At 35.6% G+C, this 17,339-nt stretch overlaps 1 protein-coding gene across 5 annotated transcripts in view; it reads left to right on the top strand.

The window, feature by feature from the left end:
- The window catches only part of asic1b (acid sensing ion channel subunit 1b), a 394,977-nt gene that overhangs the window by 331,660 nt on the left and 45,978 nt on the right, over nt 1-17,339 (top strand). For all 5 annotated transcript variants that reach the window (XM_087302592.1, XM_087302591.1, XM_087302593.1 and 2 more), the window contains 1 exon segment: nt 6,798-6,948. In XM_087302592.1, the coding sequence (XP_087158718.1) occupies nt 6,798-6,948 (151 nt within the window).

Genomic DNA, 17,339 nt, shown 5'->3' with positions numbered 1-17,339 from the left:
GCAAATATTCGACTGATTATTAGTACTTATAAAGCATGCTTTTATTCTATATTCCTAAGCCTTCCTTGTGCTTCAGCTGAAGTACAACCTTACTAACTATTGATAAGTAGCAAATTAAGAGTTTATTGAGGCAAACGTTATAGGTAATAGGTTTGTTAATAACAGGGGCAAACTTAACCAATGAGCGAGGTAAGTAGCCACTTAGGGCCCCAGGATATAAGGGCGCTCCAACTAATGCCAAGAAGCCTATATTATTAATTTACTTCTTTCATAAATTTTCTAACTCCATGTTCTTGCTTTCTGGCCGAAACACCTGTCAGATGATGAGTGCTTACATAGAAAAAAATATATAGAGAAAGAGAATGTTTTCAAGTTTCAATGCTAGGACCCCAAATCACTAAGTTCGTCCCTGGTTAATAGCAATAATTTTACATTAAAATAAAAGTGTGACCAAAACAAATACACTCAAATTAAAAGGAATAAAATCTGTCACAGGGGTGTTAACTTTTAAAAGGGTATACTTTTGTACCTTTAAGGCACTTAAAGGAACACATTTGTACTTTTTGGTATGAATAAGTACCTTTAAATGTATAAACATGGACCTGTTACGTAAAAAAGTGTACCTTTTAAAAAGTTTCCACCCCAGTGACTAGGGAAGCTCATATCGGTTTATTTAAAAATTCACCCTTTCGGTTAACGGTGAATCGGTTATTAAGAGCATCCCTACCAGAGACCGGTTTTGTACCTTTATTTTGAGAGTGTATTCATTATATAATAGTGTATTTACTCAATTTGAAGGACCAATTCTTGCTAACAAACCCCATAACTATTACATTTGCCTTAATAACCTCTTAATTTGCTGCTTACTTATAGTTATGACAGGGTTAGTTCTTTTATTTTTTGAGTGTCCTTACAATTCTCTTTGAAACAAAAGTGGTATTAATAAGGAAAAAGGCATGTGAGAGTTTGTAAGAGTTTATTAACTAAAACTATTTCAAAATAACTACCAAATAAGTATTAACGTGAAATTGAAAAATTGTGCATTTATATACATTTTTGAGGTTATTTTATGTTAGTTGACCTTGTGCCATTCATTTTGAACACAATTGCTTCAATGCAGCATTTCAGTGTTGACATTTTTTAAAAGCATGTATGAAGATGGCAGCCATTGACTTATGAATGTCTGGAATCTCATAGAAAAATTCAGAACAGAAGGAAGTTCAGGCTCAGAACATAATCTATATTTTGTTTTTACCACTCTCACCGTGATATACGTTTATAAAAGCGCCCCATTTGGTTGAATCAACTATTAATCTGTCAATCTGCAGCATTTCAGCTTATACACCAATATCTGACACATCTTTCAATGGCTTTGAGATGTTTGTATTTCAAACAGAAAAAGGGAAATATTAAAGAGATAGTTCACCCATTTCCTTAAATATTTAATCACAGTCATGTGGCAACAGACTGTTAATATAAACAGCTTCTAATGGAAAAAAAACGTATTATTTATAATCACACTTGATGAAAACAGTGTGGAGAAAGACTTTGATTGACATTCTCCCTTTGTAAGTGTCATCAGATGGGGAAAGCCCCGCCCATTATTGATCTCACCCTAATTAGCATAGAATGTTACTCTTGTTTTTGAATCTGCCACTATGCTAACACAAAGGCATTTGTAGCTCCGCCCTCTTTTGAAAATAGCACAATCTCATTTGAATTTAAAGCGACAGTCACTAAAATGGGACAATTAGGATCAAAGGGTAGTTTCAACAAGTTATAAACATTATGTACGGAGTATTTTAAGCTGAAACTTTACATACACACTAAAAACATCAGAGACTTCTTTGACATTTTGTAAAAAGGGGAAAATGTACTCACCCACGTCACTTAAGATGTTGTTGCCTTTCTTTCTTCAGTAGAACATTAATGAAGATTTTGAGCTGAATCCGTGGTCCTTGGTGATTCATATAATAGCAGTGAATGGTAACAGTCTTTTTAGACTAAAAAAGCACGTACAAATGTGTCCAAATCAATAGCCATGTCTCCTGATGACACACTGAAACAAAATGATTGGTCTGTGTAAGAAATGTACAGTATTATTAGCTTTAAACCAAAGTCTGCATGTGCAAATGTAATCTGGTAGCTTTGATGACAAATGTGCGAGAGTATGTTTGGACGGGAGGTCAGGTGACATTTGGTTGGTAGATACCAGCCTTCGCGCATTAGTAACTTTAAAGCAACAGGACTACAATTGGACTGCGTTCATATATACGCCAAAAATTAACCAGGCTGTGGATTAATGCTAATCAGACCCACTAGTTTTTCGTAATTTTTGTGTGAATTTTTTTTTTTTTTTTTTTTTTACGATAAAAATGACTGAATTTGTGGTGGTAATTCCCTAGAAATGTGCGGACAATTTTGCGATTAAAATATATTTTCATTATTCATTCATTTTCTACCGCTTCCCTGGGGCTGGGTCGCGGGGGCAGCAGTCTTAGAAAAGAACCCCAGACTTCCCTTTCCCCATACACTTCCTCCAACTCCTCCGGGGGGGTTCCCGAAGCATTCCCAGGCCAGCCGAGGGACATAGTCTCTTTAGCATGTCCTGGGTCTTCCTCGAGGTCTCCTCCCAGTTGGACATGCCTGGAACACCTCCCTAGGTAGGCATCCAGGGGACATCTGAAACAAATCCCCGAGCCACCTCAGCTGACTTCTCCCGAGTGGAGGAACAGCGCCTTTACTCTGAGCTCCTCTTGCGTGACAGAGCTCCTCACCCCATAAGGGTGTGCCCTGCCACCCTGCTTGTATCTGAAAACTTGTCCTTTCAGTCATGACCTAAAGCTCATGACCATAGGTGAGAGTAGGAACGTAGATTGACCAGTAAATCGAGAGCTTTGCCTTTTAGCTCAGCTCCTTCTTTACCACAACAGACTGGTACATCGGCTGCATTTATGACAAGAACTTAAACTATAAAAATAAAGCTTCTTTACTTTGGTCTCATGTCAAGACAAGATCTAAAATGATAGGGATTAAGCCAAAGGAAGGCTGTATTCTTTTTTTTCCTTTGTCTCAGATTTCGCTCTCTAAAGCATTTGACAAGTACCTCACTCAAGAAATGTGTTAGGGCTTCCCCTACCATAATACACCTAAAACACGGATCACCACAAAACTCGTTGCAGGGAAACATTTTGGTTTTCTCTCGTTAACTGCAGGTAATAAGTTAAACGAAATCACTTATCGATTTTATGAACACCATAATACCAGCCATGCATGTAAATCACAAATAATGTTCTTCAATTCGATCACGTCCTGCAGCCGTCATCCTTGAATCAATCTCCATCACTGTAAGCTGCTTGCTTTTCTGCCAGATCTGTTGCTCCGTTTGTTAGTTGTTCGCTCTAACTTTTTTGCGGTCTGAAACACGTCAAACAAACAATACGCATAATTTGCGCCACAATCCAATCTAATCCTTGACTTCACATGTAAATCACTTGCTGTCTGCTTACTGCACAGGCTGCACAACAGCCCTGCCCCCATGTAATGTAATGATTGTGAGGTGAGGGCACAGGTGAGAGGTCATTTTTCGAGAGACACTCAAATGCATCACATGCTCTGCATATGTAACGTCTATAAGTCATGTAAAACAGTTCATTGCAAGTTGAAATAAATATATATTGATTATATGGTTTAGAATTGAAGGTTTTATGAGATTATTTACTTTTTTTGCAAATATTTTGCGTTAAAAAAAATTTGCGACTATTTATTGATTTTGCGTTAGATTCAGCGATCACAGAATCGTGAAAAACTAGAGGGTCTGGCTAATAATGCTTTCTTACACAGATCGTTTCTCTTCACAAGACCTCATGTGTCATCAAGAGCCATGACTATTGATTTGGACTCGAGTATATGTGTTTATTTTAAATCTAAACAACCTATCATCGTTCACTGCCCTTATATGAATCACCAAAGACCACCGATTCAGCTCAAAATCTTCATTAATGTTCCACTGAAGAAAGAAAGGCATCTTGGATGACCTGTGGATGAGTAAACGAAGAGGATTTTTCTTTATTTTTATCTCTTTAATGTAGACACGTGTTGCGTTTCTCTCTCAGGTGTGATTCCCCGGAGAGCTCCTGACAGTTTCTTATTGCGTTACCAGCTCCTCTAATAACGTGGCTGTTTCATTTCCTCCCCGCTGAAATTTCCTCATTTGTCTGTGATGGTAATCAGCTTCTCCCGCAGCGAGGAGCGCTTGTGTTTCTGAGACGCCACGTTCTCCATATCCGGCGGTCTGTGATCAGATTAGATGTCCATTAGTTCAGTTTCAATTAAGACGGGAGGGACGAGCCCTTCTGCCCTGGCGTGGATCATGTCACGAAATGCTCTATAATTAATCAAACGATTTCCTGAAAGTCGCCGCGTAAGACGCTGAAAGCAGCAGGAAGTGCGGCCGGGTGCTTTACTGAAGCACCTTTTAACTCGGACTCTAATGAATATGCTCGTGTTGACATTTAAAAGAAGTGCCTCCATAAAACGCACCAAAGGCTTTCAGAAATGTGCTCCCGTTGAACATTTTAACTGTATTATTAGTGGATTTATGTATTATTCACGACCATTTGATCAGCATTGGGATGATTAATGCAGCTATGAGGAATCTTTAAACAGATTTCTGCTCGTCTTATATTGTTATTAATATTAGTGGTTTGCTTTATTGTATAACATGAATTTAAGTTTTACAAGGTTTTACAATAAATCAAACCCCAATACCTCAGACAGGATTAGGGAAAGAAATAAAATTTAAATAATAATCATTAAAATATATTAAAATAATCTTATCAAAGACCAATTCACATTCTACATTTTCAGAAACATTTCCCAGATATTCACAACATGTTTCTTATTACATATGTGAGATTTTCAAGAGCCAACAATGTTCATATTTGTCCCAACACAAAGCAATGCAAGTAGTTTGCATTATTAGCTTTACGTCTGTTCTGCTAACTAAATTTTCATAGTGAGTAAGTATATTGTATACAAACTGTTGTATTTGTTATTTCTCTAATGAAAGATCATGGAAATAGAAATTATGGAACAGTCTTGAACAGATTCTCAAACAATGTCAGGATATTAATCAATTTAAAAACTTGTATAAATATATATATATTATTAAAGGAATATAATGATGAATAGAGGTGATTGAAAAAGAATGAAATGAGAGCAGTATGATCATTTCAGTTAATGGCTGTTTGCAATACGATGCATCTATGTTATAAAATGTAAATGTACAAATGGAATCAAACATGTAATATGTCAAAGATGCCAAATGGATAAAATATGTCTCATGTAAAAAAGAAGAGAAGTGAAAGGAGAAATAAGTTAAAGTAACAGATGAATAATGCGTGTTGTAATGGGGTGGGAAAATAATAAGCTTGTGCTTCATCCCACTCTATTTCGACCATGACAGAATGTTTTATTTTATTTTTTTTTTTTTGTGTGTTAAAGAAATTTTATTCATGATATTTCTGTTCAAAATAAACTAAATCAAATCAAGCCAGAGCTGAACAGTTGTGTCTCATTTGTTTCTAAATGAATCATTTGAGTCATTGATTCAGTGATCCATTCTTAATCATCTAAACCTATGATTTAGTGAATCGGCTATTATTAAAAAATACTTAAGCTTTAGTATTTAACTATTCTACAAATATGTATGTGAATGAGAATCATATCCCTGCTTTTCGCAATTTTTTAAAATGTAGTTTATACAGATCAAAATAGGTAAAAGATTATACTGTATATGGTCATGCATTGCATGTTTGGTGGTCTTAAATTTCAAATAAGTTGGTATTAAAAGTTTGCCAGTACTGGGTTGTGGCTGAAAGGGCATCCTCTGGGTAAAACATATGCTGCAATAGTTGGTGATTCATTCTGCTGTGGTGACCCCTGATAAATAAGGGACTAAGTTGAAGGAAAATGAATGAATGAATAGTATTAAAAAGATCTTAAAGTCTTAAATTGAACTATTGCAACTATGTAGACACTCTGGTAAAGATTACTTATTTGAATTAAAGCAACAAGTTTGCACATTTAAATTTAGTTATCTTAACAATTACAATAAAACTTACAGCAGTTTTGCACAAAGCAACTTCCAATTTGTTTAAAGTACACATTTGATCAGTTTTTGTCTTCTTCAGGAATCAAACCCACAGTCTTAGCTTTTGTTCATCTGCTCTAAGCAGCTCAACTGCTGTACACTGTAAAAATGCTGGGTTCCAGGCCCGTGCAGAGACCGTCCAAAGGGCATGTGCAGGATAATTTTTTTATGAAGAGCGGGGGGGGGGGGGGGGGGTGTTGGGGGGGGCTGGGTAGGGGGGGGTTGAAGGGAAGAAGGGGGTGCGCGTACTGAAGAGCGGTGTTATCGCGCGCGTACTGATCAGCTGTGTTGTCGCGAGCGTACTCAAGAGCGGTGTTGTCGCGCCTACTGAAGGGCGGGACCGAAGGTGTGCCGCGTCGCGGGGGCACTTTTGATCATTTTGGAAGGGCACTTTCTATCCAAGACTAAAAAGGGCATGTGCACTGCACAGGTTGAGCCCTATGTGTGCACGTGCCTGCTGGGTTCCACACAATCGATTTGTGTTGGGACAACAAAAAAGAATTAAGTTGAGTTGTTAGTTTTTACAAATTTAAATGGACTGAACATGAAACACACCCCCCACCCCCTTGAAAAAGTTTGAGTGAACATAATTTTTTTAAATTGTACCTCACCATTTCTTACCCAATGTCTGTTTGTTTTTCAGATCTTCACGCGCTATGGGAAATGCTACACCTTCAACTCTGGACAGGACGGCCGGCCACTTCTGATAACCACGAAGGGAGGAATGGGAAATGGTCTAGAGATAATGTTGGACATCCAGCAGGATGAATACCTGCCTGTGTGGGGAGAAACAGGTACAACATATTCTAAACCAGGGGTCACCAAACTAGTTCCTGGAGGGCCGGTGTCCTGCAGAGTTTAGCTCCAACCCTAACCAAACACACCTGAACAAGCTAATCAAGGTCCTACTAGGTATACTTGAAACACTCAGCAGAAATCTAAAGTGACTTCAGTTTAACATGAGAACACATCATATCAAAGTTATTATAGTTAAGCATTTTTAAATTAGTTTTTATTTTGATACAATTTTAATTTTAGTTTTTATTAGCGCTGGGCAAAGATAATTATGAGTAATCATATCCAAAACTAACATTTGTATATACATAATATAAGTGAGTGTACTGTGTATATTTAATATGTATATATAAATACACATGTGTGCGTAGGTTTGAGATGTTATATTTATATTTAGATATAAAATACAGAACCGGATAACTCAAAACAGCAACCTCAAGTCTCTCCTCCATCTTCAAAAGTCTCCATGGTTGTCTTGACAACACAAACACTGCAGGCACCTAAACGGAAACTCCATCTTTGCTTTCATTTGATTGGAGAATGAAAAAAACGTGACTGATGTAACGCTCTTTTTCTGCTCGGAGTTAACTTATTTTCAACTGCAAGCGCACGGCACACAAGGGTAAAAATGTGAGGCGCAGCAGACGATTATAACTTGAGGCACGCAGGGCATATAAGCAGCTCGCAAAACGCTTGCGGCCTTTAGAAAGTCATTAAGAAAAGGCACCTCTCTACGCAAAAGTGGGTTCAGTTTGATCGTCCCCTTAGGCTGTGAAAGTACATCCTTATGTATTTTAATAAACATCCAAAGGTCACATTTTCCACAAAAAAGTGCTTATTAATTCTGAAAATGATTATCATTATTTTTGCAAATTATTATTTTAATTCAGTTTGTTCTTCAGTGACTTGTTAGTTTCATTTAGTTTTAGTTGTTCATTTATTGTTATTAGATTTTTGTTGTTGTTGTTGTTGTTGACAAAAGTGTTTTTTGACCAGTAGTGTTAGTTATGCATCATACTGACCTTCTCGAACAGCTATACCCTTTTTTGTCTTGTTTTTGTTTACAAAAGAACTATAGATAAAGTTAATAATTGCATTTCAATGTCTGGATTCAATTCAGTCCCCAGAGGAACGAAAGCTCTTCTCAGATATTTATCTTTTTACACTCCTGATATCCAATCAAACACTAAATGATTCCAGCTGAAATGCTTAGGATTCAATCCACTCTTCCAGTGAGATTTGCATAATAACAGCATGGCCCTCGGTCTCGTCTAAACATCAGTAATCTGCTTAGGAGGTTTAGTTCAGGATTAATATGTGTTTGCTAGACTGCCGCAGCGTCAATGATAATAATCCACAGGTTAAAGTGAACAGACTGTGAATCAGCAGTTAAATGAGCATCAGTAATGTCAAAAAGCTCAACGCAAATGTCAGAATCGATTCAAATGCGTACATGTTAGCGTTCACTTTCGCTGTTCCTTAACATAAAGTTCATTCCCTATAATTATTATAATTATATAATATTCCCTACAGCTACCTTAATATAAGAACTGATTTTGAATGCTTGACTTGATGTGATTTAATGGATTAATTGAAGAAAGGCAAGTTTATTTATATAGCACATTTCATACACAATGGTAATTAGGGCTGGGAAATTTATAAACCAAATTATTTCGATATTGTCAAAAAATGTTCGATATTCGATATATACAGTTAAAATCTGAATTATTAGCCCCCCTTTTATTTATTTTTTAAGTATTTCCTAAATTATGTTTACATTTTTTTTATTAAAATGTTTTTTTTCAATGTTTTATTTATACATTGTGAAACGTTACAAAAAATTACAAAGACATGAACATGTAACAATAAGCAAATACGCTGAAGAGTATTTTGAGCAAATAATAATAATAAAAATAAATAAATAATAATAAATAAAAATAAGATAATACAAATAAATAGATAAATAAATAAAAAACAACAACACTAGTGCAATCTTATATACAGAGAAAACAAGTCTACAATGTGTTAACCAGAAATAGTTTCCCGTAAAAGCTGGGCATAAGGGGGTGGGGACTTAATCATAAGGAGCAGGGTCAAGCTGAAGAGTTTGGACATATTTGCGAAGGGGTTCCCACAATTTAATAAAAATAGTGCTAGTTCGGTGAAGAGAGTACCTAATTTTTTTCTAATTTCATAAAATAAAGAACATTTCTTATCCAACAAGTGTGAGAAGGAGGTTGAGGGCTCTTCCAGTTCAGAAGAATTAATCGCCTAGCCAGAAGGGTTAAGAAGGCTTCAAAGTCTACAAAATGAGAGGGTAAAGTGTGGTCGGCGGGAAGACCCCCAAATAAACCAATAATTGGACATGGTGGGATATCAACAGTGGTAATAGCTGATAGCAAGAGAAATGTTTGTCTCCAAAAAGAAAGCAGGGAAGGACAGGACCAAAACATATGAAATAAAGTAGCTGTACCAGAATGACACCTGTCGCACTCAGGGTCAATAAACAGATTGATGCGAGCTAGCCTGCTCTTGGACCAATGAGCTCTATGCACTACCTTGTATTGTATTAGCCTGTGACCTGCACAGATTGAGGAGGAGTTAACCCTGTTCAAGACCGCTTTCCATGTCTCCTCAGTAATGTCAATATCAATATCTTGAGACCAGGTGGTCCGTAAATTATCAGAAGAAAATTGAAGATTAATAAAATGTTTTTAGTAGCTTTTTACCTTTATTTGGATAGGATAGTGGAGATTACAGACAGAAGCGATTTGGGAACTAAGCTAGCGTCACCATGAGCACCTAAGTGCCATGTTTCAGCGCACTTTGGCGCCCACGCAGAGCAAGGAATTTTTCACAGTATGTCTGATAATATTTTGTCTTCCAGAGAAAATCTTACTTGTTTTATTTCGGCTAGAATAAAAGCAGTTTTAAATTTTTTAAACATCATTTTAAGGTAAAACTATTAGCCCCTTTAAGCTTTATTTATTTTCAATAGTTTACAGAACAAACCATTATTATACAATAACTTGCCTAATTACCCTAACCTGCCTAGTTAACCTAGTTAAGCCTTTAAATGTCACTTTAAACATTTTAAAACACTGTTGTCCTAAAAAACAAAAAGTAAATAAATGATTTTACACATTAGAAACGGTATAACGGTAATGTGGTAAAGGGGGCCGCTCGGTGCATTCTTTTGGAGTATAATATTTGAGCACAATATTTCAAAATCTTACATCGTCGTCAAAATTATTTCGATATTATCGCTAATATTCGATGTATCACCCGGCCCTAATTGTAAATGCTTTACATAAAAAAAACATAAAATACAAGTATAAGAAAATAAAACAAAGAATAATTATAATAATTACAAACAAATTAAAATGTGTTAAAACATTTTTAAAGGAATAAGTTTTAAAGGAATGAAAATGAAAGACATAATAGTAATCTGTTGGACATAGAACAGTGCTCATTCCATAAATGCACAGCTAAACGAATCCCTTCGTTTTAATGTGTTTATTCAACAATAATGTCTTTTATTGTATATATATATATATATATATATATATATATATATATATATATTATAAACAAAATAATGCTTTTAGATGTTTTTTATTCAAAGCAGCTTAATGTTCTCTAGGAATCAAACCCATGACCTTGGCGTTGCTGTTGTTGTTCTCTTATGTTAGAGCTCCAGAAAATGATAATAAGTAGTATTACTGACATAGCACTATAGTTTAAATAGTGTTTTTTGCTATTAGATTGATAGTAGAGTGGATGTTTGTCTTGGACTTTCCCGGCGTATGCTTTCATTTTGAGCTCATTACTGTTTGGATTGCATATTTATGGCAGGATACGAAATTGGGAATCTTAAAAAGCAATCATTATGCATATGGAGTCTTCTAATGCTCTTGATTTAGGGAGGTCAGCAGATTTTGGAACAGATCCGTAAACAGAAACACTCCACTGTAAAAAAAAAAAACAAATCAACTAAACTATCAGACTAAAGCCTAATGGTTTCCCAGGTTTCCAAGAGGTTTTCATCACTTACAAAGGGGGTGGTTGGTGATTTTAGAGCCTTCTGAATACAGAATTCCAGTGTTTTCTCTCACAAATTACAGATTGGGTTTTTGACAAACACCAAGGTTGTGTGGTGATTTAATTGCAATCAGAATTCACATCTCTGAGTTTGCAAAGGATATCAATCCAAAAGTTATTTTCGAAACTCTTTTTGGCCACTGTACGGTTGCACTTCAGGTTACTTTGCAAAACTTTGAAAAGCTTCTTCATGCCCATTAGAAAGGGATGCGTACATTACTGAAATGCTGACATTTAGTGTCCGTGTACAGGCTTAATCACTGACTAGCTGTTAAAAGCTGCATTTTTTGTGTTGTGTTGTGTTTCACTGTAATTTGATGTACTTTTTGTCATGATTATCATGTAAATACTGACACCAACGAGTCTCACAAACAATATTTGAGGATCCCACATATAAATACAAGGGATATGAATGACCAGAGTCACCACAGTATAATATTATCATGATGCTTGGCGTCATGATACAATATTATTGTGCCTTCAACATTGTGAAATTCTGCTATTTACTGCAATTTATATCTTATGCCAATTCGAAATCTTTAGCAACATTGGTTTTATTAAACATTTCTCAGCTTTTTTTTTATCTGACTTCAGTTTTATTGATGCAATGCAACCTGGGATTTCAATGCTAACCAACTGGTTAATAAAAACCTGTCAGAAATGTTGTATGTATCTTACTCTAATGCCACCATTTTTATTTGACTGTGTGCTGAAGGTGACCCCGCTCACCAGAAAAAAAAAAAAACACCATCTATTGGACTATAAAGAAACTAATTTTATTATTCAAAAATAGTTTAATGAAATATTAGAGTTTTCATTAAGTAAATGCCAAAAGATAATCTCAGCGACTGAGAGGCATTGTAAATGATAAGTTTTAGCGTGCACATATGAACATGAGTCTCCATAGATTACATTCTTCTGGGCCACTTGTTTGACATTTTAAGTTTTCCACAGAGATAGCGTTAGTCCTGTTTTAAATCTGCTGCTATGCTGAAGGATAGGTGTTTGTAGCTCCGCCCTCTTTGAAAAGAGCACAATCTCATTTGAATTTAAAGAGACAAATACCAAAACAGTACAATGTGGATCAAAGCCTAATAGGCTCAGTTTCAAAGAGCTATAGAAAATGATTAATGGGGTATTTTGAGCTGAAACTTCACACACACACACACACTCTAGGGACATCAGAGACTTATTTTACATCTCACTAAAAGGGGGGATAGTAGGTCCCCTTTAAATTTGAAGTGTTCCTATTTTAAAACAAAAATAAAAGGTCCTGTTTGACTCAAATTGAAAGAACTAAAGAGTTTAGTTTATATTGTCTATGCACTAAGATTCATGTGAACTACTATTTAGTCAAGTAATTTCATTACTTATAGATTAATTAGTTTACTTTTCAGACAAAGTATTTAGAAAAGCTATTTAAACACTGGAAAGAATGCTTTTCTTACTTAGATTTTTTGTCTTGTTTCTAGTCCAAATATCTAAAAATTCCTAAATCAAGCAGAATTTTCTAGACAAGCAAAACATGATGTTGTTTTGAGAAATAATATGCCAATATTAAGTGAGTTTTTTTCTTAAAACAAGCAAAATAATCTGCCAATGGGGTAAGCAAAATAATCTTACGTCAAAAGAAAAAACAAGATTAATTTGCTTACCCCATTGGCAGATTATTTTGCTTGTTTTAAGAAAAAACTGACTTATTATTGGCATATTATTTCTCAAAACAAGACAACATGTTTTGCTTGTCTAGAAAATGCTTCTTGATATAAGAAATTTTAGATATTTAGACTAGAAACAAGACAAAAAAATCTAAGCATGAAAAGCATTTTTTGCAGTGAATCTAACCATAATGCACTTTCACAAACTTCCACAAATTTCACAAGGTTGTTTTTACAGCATTGAATTACATTACAACACATTCAGTTAAATAGATTTAAGCATTAATTTAGTTGTTCAAGCATAAAACGAGATGAAAGACCATTGCAATCACTAGTGCCATCAGTAGCAACAGTCTAGCGCTGAAACTCTATTAAAAATACTGGGGTAAAATAAACGGTCATATTTTAAAGACATGGCAGGGGGAAATAGACTTTATTGCGGTGCTTCTTGTCTGGTCTGAGACCCACTTTATTTCGTATATCTGACAGGCAGTGAAGATCGCTGATGTTTAAAGAAATCTAATCTTAAATGTGACAATTTTGTAATGGATGAAATTGAAAAGTCTGTGTGCATATAGCTCATTAGTAATGAATTAATTTTCTGAAGTAACTTACCCAACACTGCCACCATAACATCCTGTCCTATCCGAAAGCATGTGTAAAATAACTAAGGACCTCGGGAGGTTTTTCTTTCACAGACGTCCCCGTGAGAAACAACAGCCTGTTCGAATAGGGCTTAAGCCTTTTTTAAAAAAGAAAGCTACACGACAGCAGCACACACAGGGCATGTTTTCCAGCTGAAGGTCAGAATGCTGCGAGGAGAAAACGTCAGTGACCTTTCTGCTAAAGTTCAATCAGTTTTGAGCACTCGAGATGCAGAAAGTGACGTGACGTTGAATACCATTGATTGCAGAACTGCAAATACCCAAACCCACATTTCAGATGCACGACTGCAAGTCAATCACATGTGATGAGTAGATCCACACAGAATCTGTGCCAGAGAAATCTACAGAAAATTAAACTGATTAAAAAAAAAAAACAACATAGACCATCATTTCATCTATTCATTGTGTAAATCCGTATGAAAATATACATTTGTTAAGATTTTAAAAGTATTTGTTTGTTATATAATTGAATATGTAAATGTTTAAATATTTAGAAGATTTGCATACCATGCAGCTTTTAAAGTAATATTTTATGATTTTTGTGGATATATTATATGAACAATAAGAAATTTTAAAGCTTAAAGGGGACCTATTTTGCCTATTTTTACAATATATGAAATAAGCCTTTGACATACCTAGTGTGTGTCAAGGTTATAATAGTTTCGGATTTTTCCTTAGTTTTGTTTTTTATTTTGTTTTGACTTTTTGTTTTCAAATTAGTTTTAGAGGTAGATTTATTCGTTTTATTAGTTTCTATATTTTGACATTGCTTAGTTTTAGTTTAGTTTTTATTAATTTTGGTATTAGTTTGTTTTTTTGTTTGTTGTTTTTTGTAAATTGGGATATTTGTTCAAGATTCAAAATCATTAGAATAAATTTTGTATAATAAAACTCAACCAAAGATGCAGTAGGCAAATTTTTTTACACAAGAATACTACCATATACCACTAGCATCTATTCATCCTCAAATTCAAACACAACAGCCCACAAGATAGCAGCCTCAAGTAAAATATGCGTGCAAGGCTGCTTCTGAGGTTAAATGCATAGTAGTGATGGGAAGTTCAGATCTTTAACGCAAACCTAATCTTTAGTTACAATCTTCCAAAGTTTGGACTCAACATATCAAAAATATGTAGTCAGCAATCATAATTTCAGTCAGCTAAAACAACACCATGATCTGAAAAGTTTCTTACAATTATGTTTTGCAACCCAACTGAAGCATGATTTCTTTATTCAAATTCCATTACGACTTTCTGTTATGAAATAAACGTACGTTTCGCAAGATACTGCAGTTCAAGTTTAGTTCACTGAATCACGCATTTGCAGTATTATTTTTCAATTCTAATCTCAGTGTACTGTTCCAATAACTGAATAACTCAGTATACTGTATATTGGCTTATTTTGAGTCAGAGGGGGGTATCAGGCATGTAAAAAGTTAGTTGTTTGTGGATGAGTGCTAAACATTTCTGGAGACACGAATCGTTTAAAATGATTCAGTTTGATTTGGTAAGTTAGTTCAACCGGTTCACTTACGATAGAAGATCCTGTTGAAAAGAATGATCCAATCACTAATACAGAAAAAAGAAACATTATTGGGCACAAATGTGTTAAAATTGATACTTTTAGGTCTCTGCTCGGGTTGTGTTTAATGTTGTCACCGTGCTGCTGTCATGTCTAGTCGTAGTTTCTGTCGTGGGAGCAACAGCGACAGCGAGACCGAATTGATCTTGCTAATGGCTGCAGTAGGATTTTGGACTCTGAGATGCAGTATGAGTCAAACACCTGGCAGCACGAAGTAAATAGATTTACTTCAAAAGGCTTACAGTATGTATTAAGTACATTTACAAAAATGAAAATGAAGGATGTTTTTGCTATAATTTTAGTTAGTTTCAGTTAGTTTTGTATGCAGTTTTTGTTTATTATTTAGTTAACGAAAATGATTTTATTCAATACTAGTTTTCGTTTTTTCATTTGTTTTGTTCACTATAATAACCTTGGTGTGTATGTGAAAAATCTGCTTAAAATACCCCACAACAAATGTTTTTTAACTCTTTGAAAGTGCCCCTTTTAGGCCAAATTGTGCCCTTTTTGGTGACTGTCGCTTTGAAATTCAAATGAGATGTTCAAAAGAAGGTGGAGCTAAAAATGCCAATGTGTCAGCATAGCAGCAGATTTAAAACAGCTGCTTCTCGCTCAGGGCTGTTTATGCGAAATAGGCGGAAATTGTCACTAATGGGTGGGGCTTTCACCTTCTGATGACACGTACAAAGGGGGATGTCAATCAGAGTGTCTCTGCAGACTGTTTTTATCAAGTGAGATTATAAAAAATATAATTAATGCATTAGAAGCTGGTTTTATTCACACAATGATGTCACACAACTGTGCTTAAACCCCTTATAAAAGGGATTTTTTGCATAATAGATCCCCTTAAAATAAAAATAAAAAGTATTTTTAATAATAATTTTCTCTCAATTTTTTTTTTTTTTTTTTTTTTTACAAAATTAACACCAAAATACATTTTAAAAAAGGTCCAGAGATTCAGTCTGGCTGTAGTGATGAGACGCGTCCAGATTCAGAAGTGAAACCCTCTGGAGTCTGTCTCGGGACCATTTTAACCTCTCCACGCCACTGTAATTGAAAACAGAGAGGGGGTAGATGGGAAACCCTTCACACCTGCCAGTGTCACCGCCCGACATTTACCCAGATTGTTTTTATAATGCTGTGATTTCCTGAGGAGTTCTGCTCATGCTGCCTCCAGTTTCTCCAGCCGCCAGGTGCTCTCCGAGGTCTCAGATATCTAATCACATCCTCCGAGCTGCTGAACGCTGTCCTGAAATCTCCTCCGCGGCTGACTGCATTTCTCCGTAATTACAAAGCAGCTGTCTGGATGTCCTGACAATGGCAGACTCCTGCAGATACGCTGCTCTCTGCACTGCTTCTCTCTCAGGTTTTTTCACACGGTGTGCTTAACCCCGAGCTAACGTCTGTTTAACCTGAGTTAATTCACATGTTACTTTTTTTTTTTTTTTAATGGGTTGGAATTACTTTTACCCTTGAGTTGTGATCCCTGCTAACCCTGAATTGGATACCAGAAGAGTATATGATAGAGAAACGATGCAGTGGTAAAATGTTTTGGCAGGCGTGTACTGTATCGTCTGAGGCCAATCGTATACAGAGCCCTATTAAAATAATGGTAAATCGATTGTTATAAATGTCGAATGGTGGCAAACACCTCCAGATTTATAGTGGATTATAAACTATTTTGAACTTAGTTTAAAAAATGATTTGTTTCCAGGATCAAATGCAAGAAATCAATTTAGACTGCGAAATTTTGTGGCATTTCCTCAGTTAGACCGATAATTAATAATGCCGGTACACTTTGTTTCCATATTTTGTGATTTACAAGTGTTTTCTGTTTATTTATGGTTATGAATTGCATTATGGAATGTTGTATTTGCCATTTCTTCATATTACACCTACTTCCTTTAACAGCATTTCTCTCCTCTTCATTAAATATTCCAGCATTTTAATTAGCTCTGGAAGAATATAACACACCCATTTCATGACTCATTACATTGCCTCGACACATTTGCTTCGACTGTTTCAGTGTTTCATGAAGCCTTGCTTTGCCCACCACTAATAGCAGGCAGGGGTCAAAACAGGAACAAAACATTCATAACAAAGGCAATCCAAAAGTGTAAACCAAGAGACAGGCAAAGGTCAGGGCAAGCGGAAAACTATCAAAATCCAAAAAAACAATCCAAGAATCAAAAGCCAGATGAAGACATGGAAACAAGGACAATACTTAGCAAAGAATGAGTGTGTCTGTGGTGCTTAAATAGTCCAAGTAATCGGTACGGATGATCTGCAGCTGTGTCTGTGAAATCAAGGGGTGATCTAGAACTGGTGTGTGAGTGCTGGGCGTGATGGGATTTGTAGTTAGGTAAAGTGGCAGATGTGCAGTTC

This window comes from Danio rerio, chromosome 22 (assembly GCF_052040795.2).
Source record: "Danio rerio strain M-AB ecotype USA chromosome 22, GRCz13ab, whole genome shotgun sequence".
Lineage (NCBI taxonomy): Eukaryota > Metazoa > Chordata > Actinopteri > Cypriniformes > Danionidae > Danio > Danio rerio.
The sequence above is the reverse complement of the archived record's forward strand: the minus strand, read 5'-3'. Positions and strand labels throughout refer to the sequence as shown.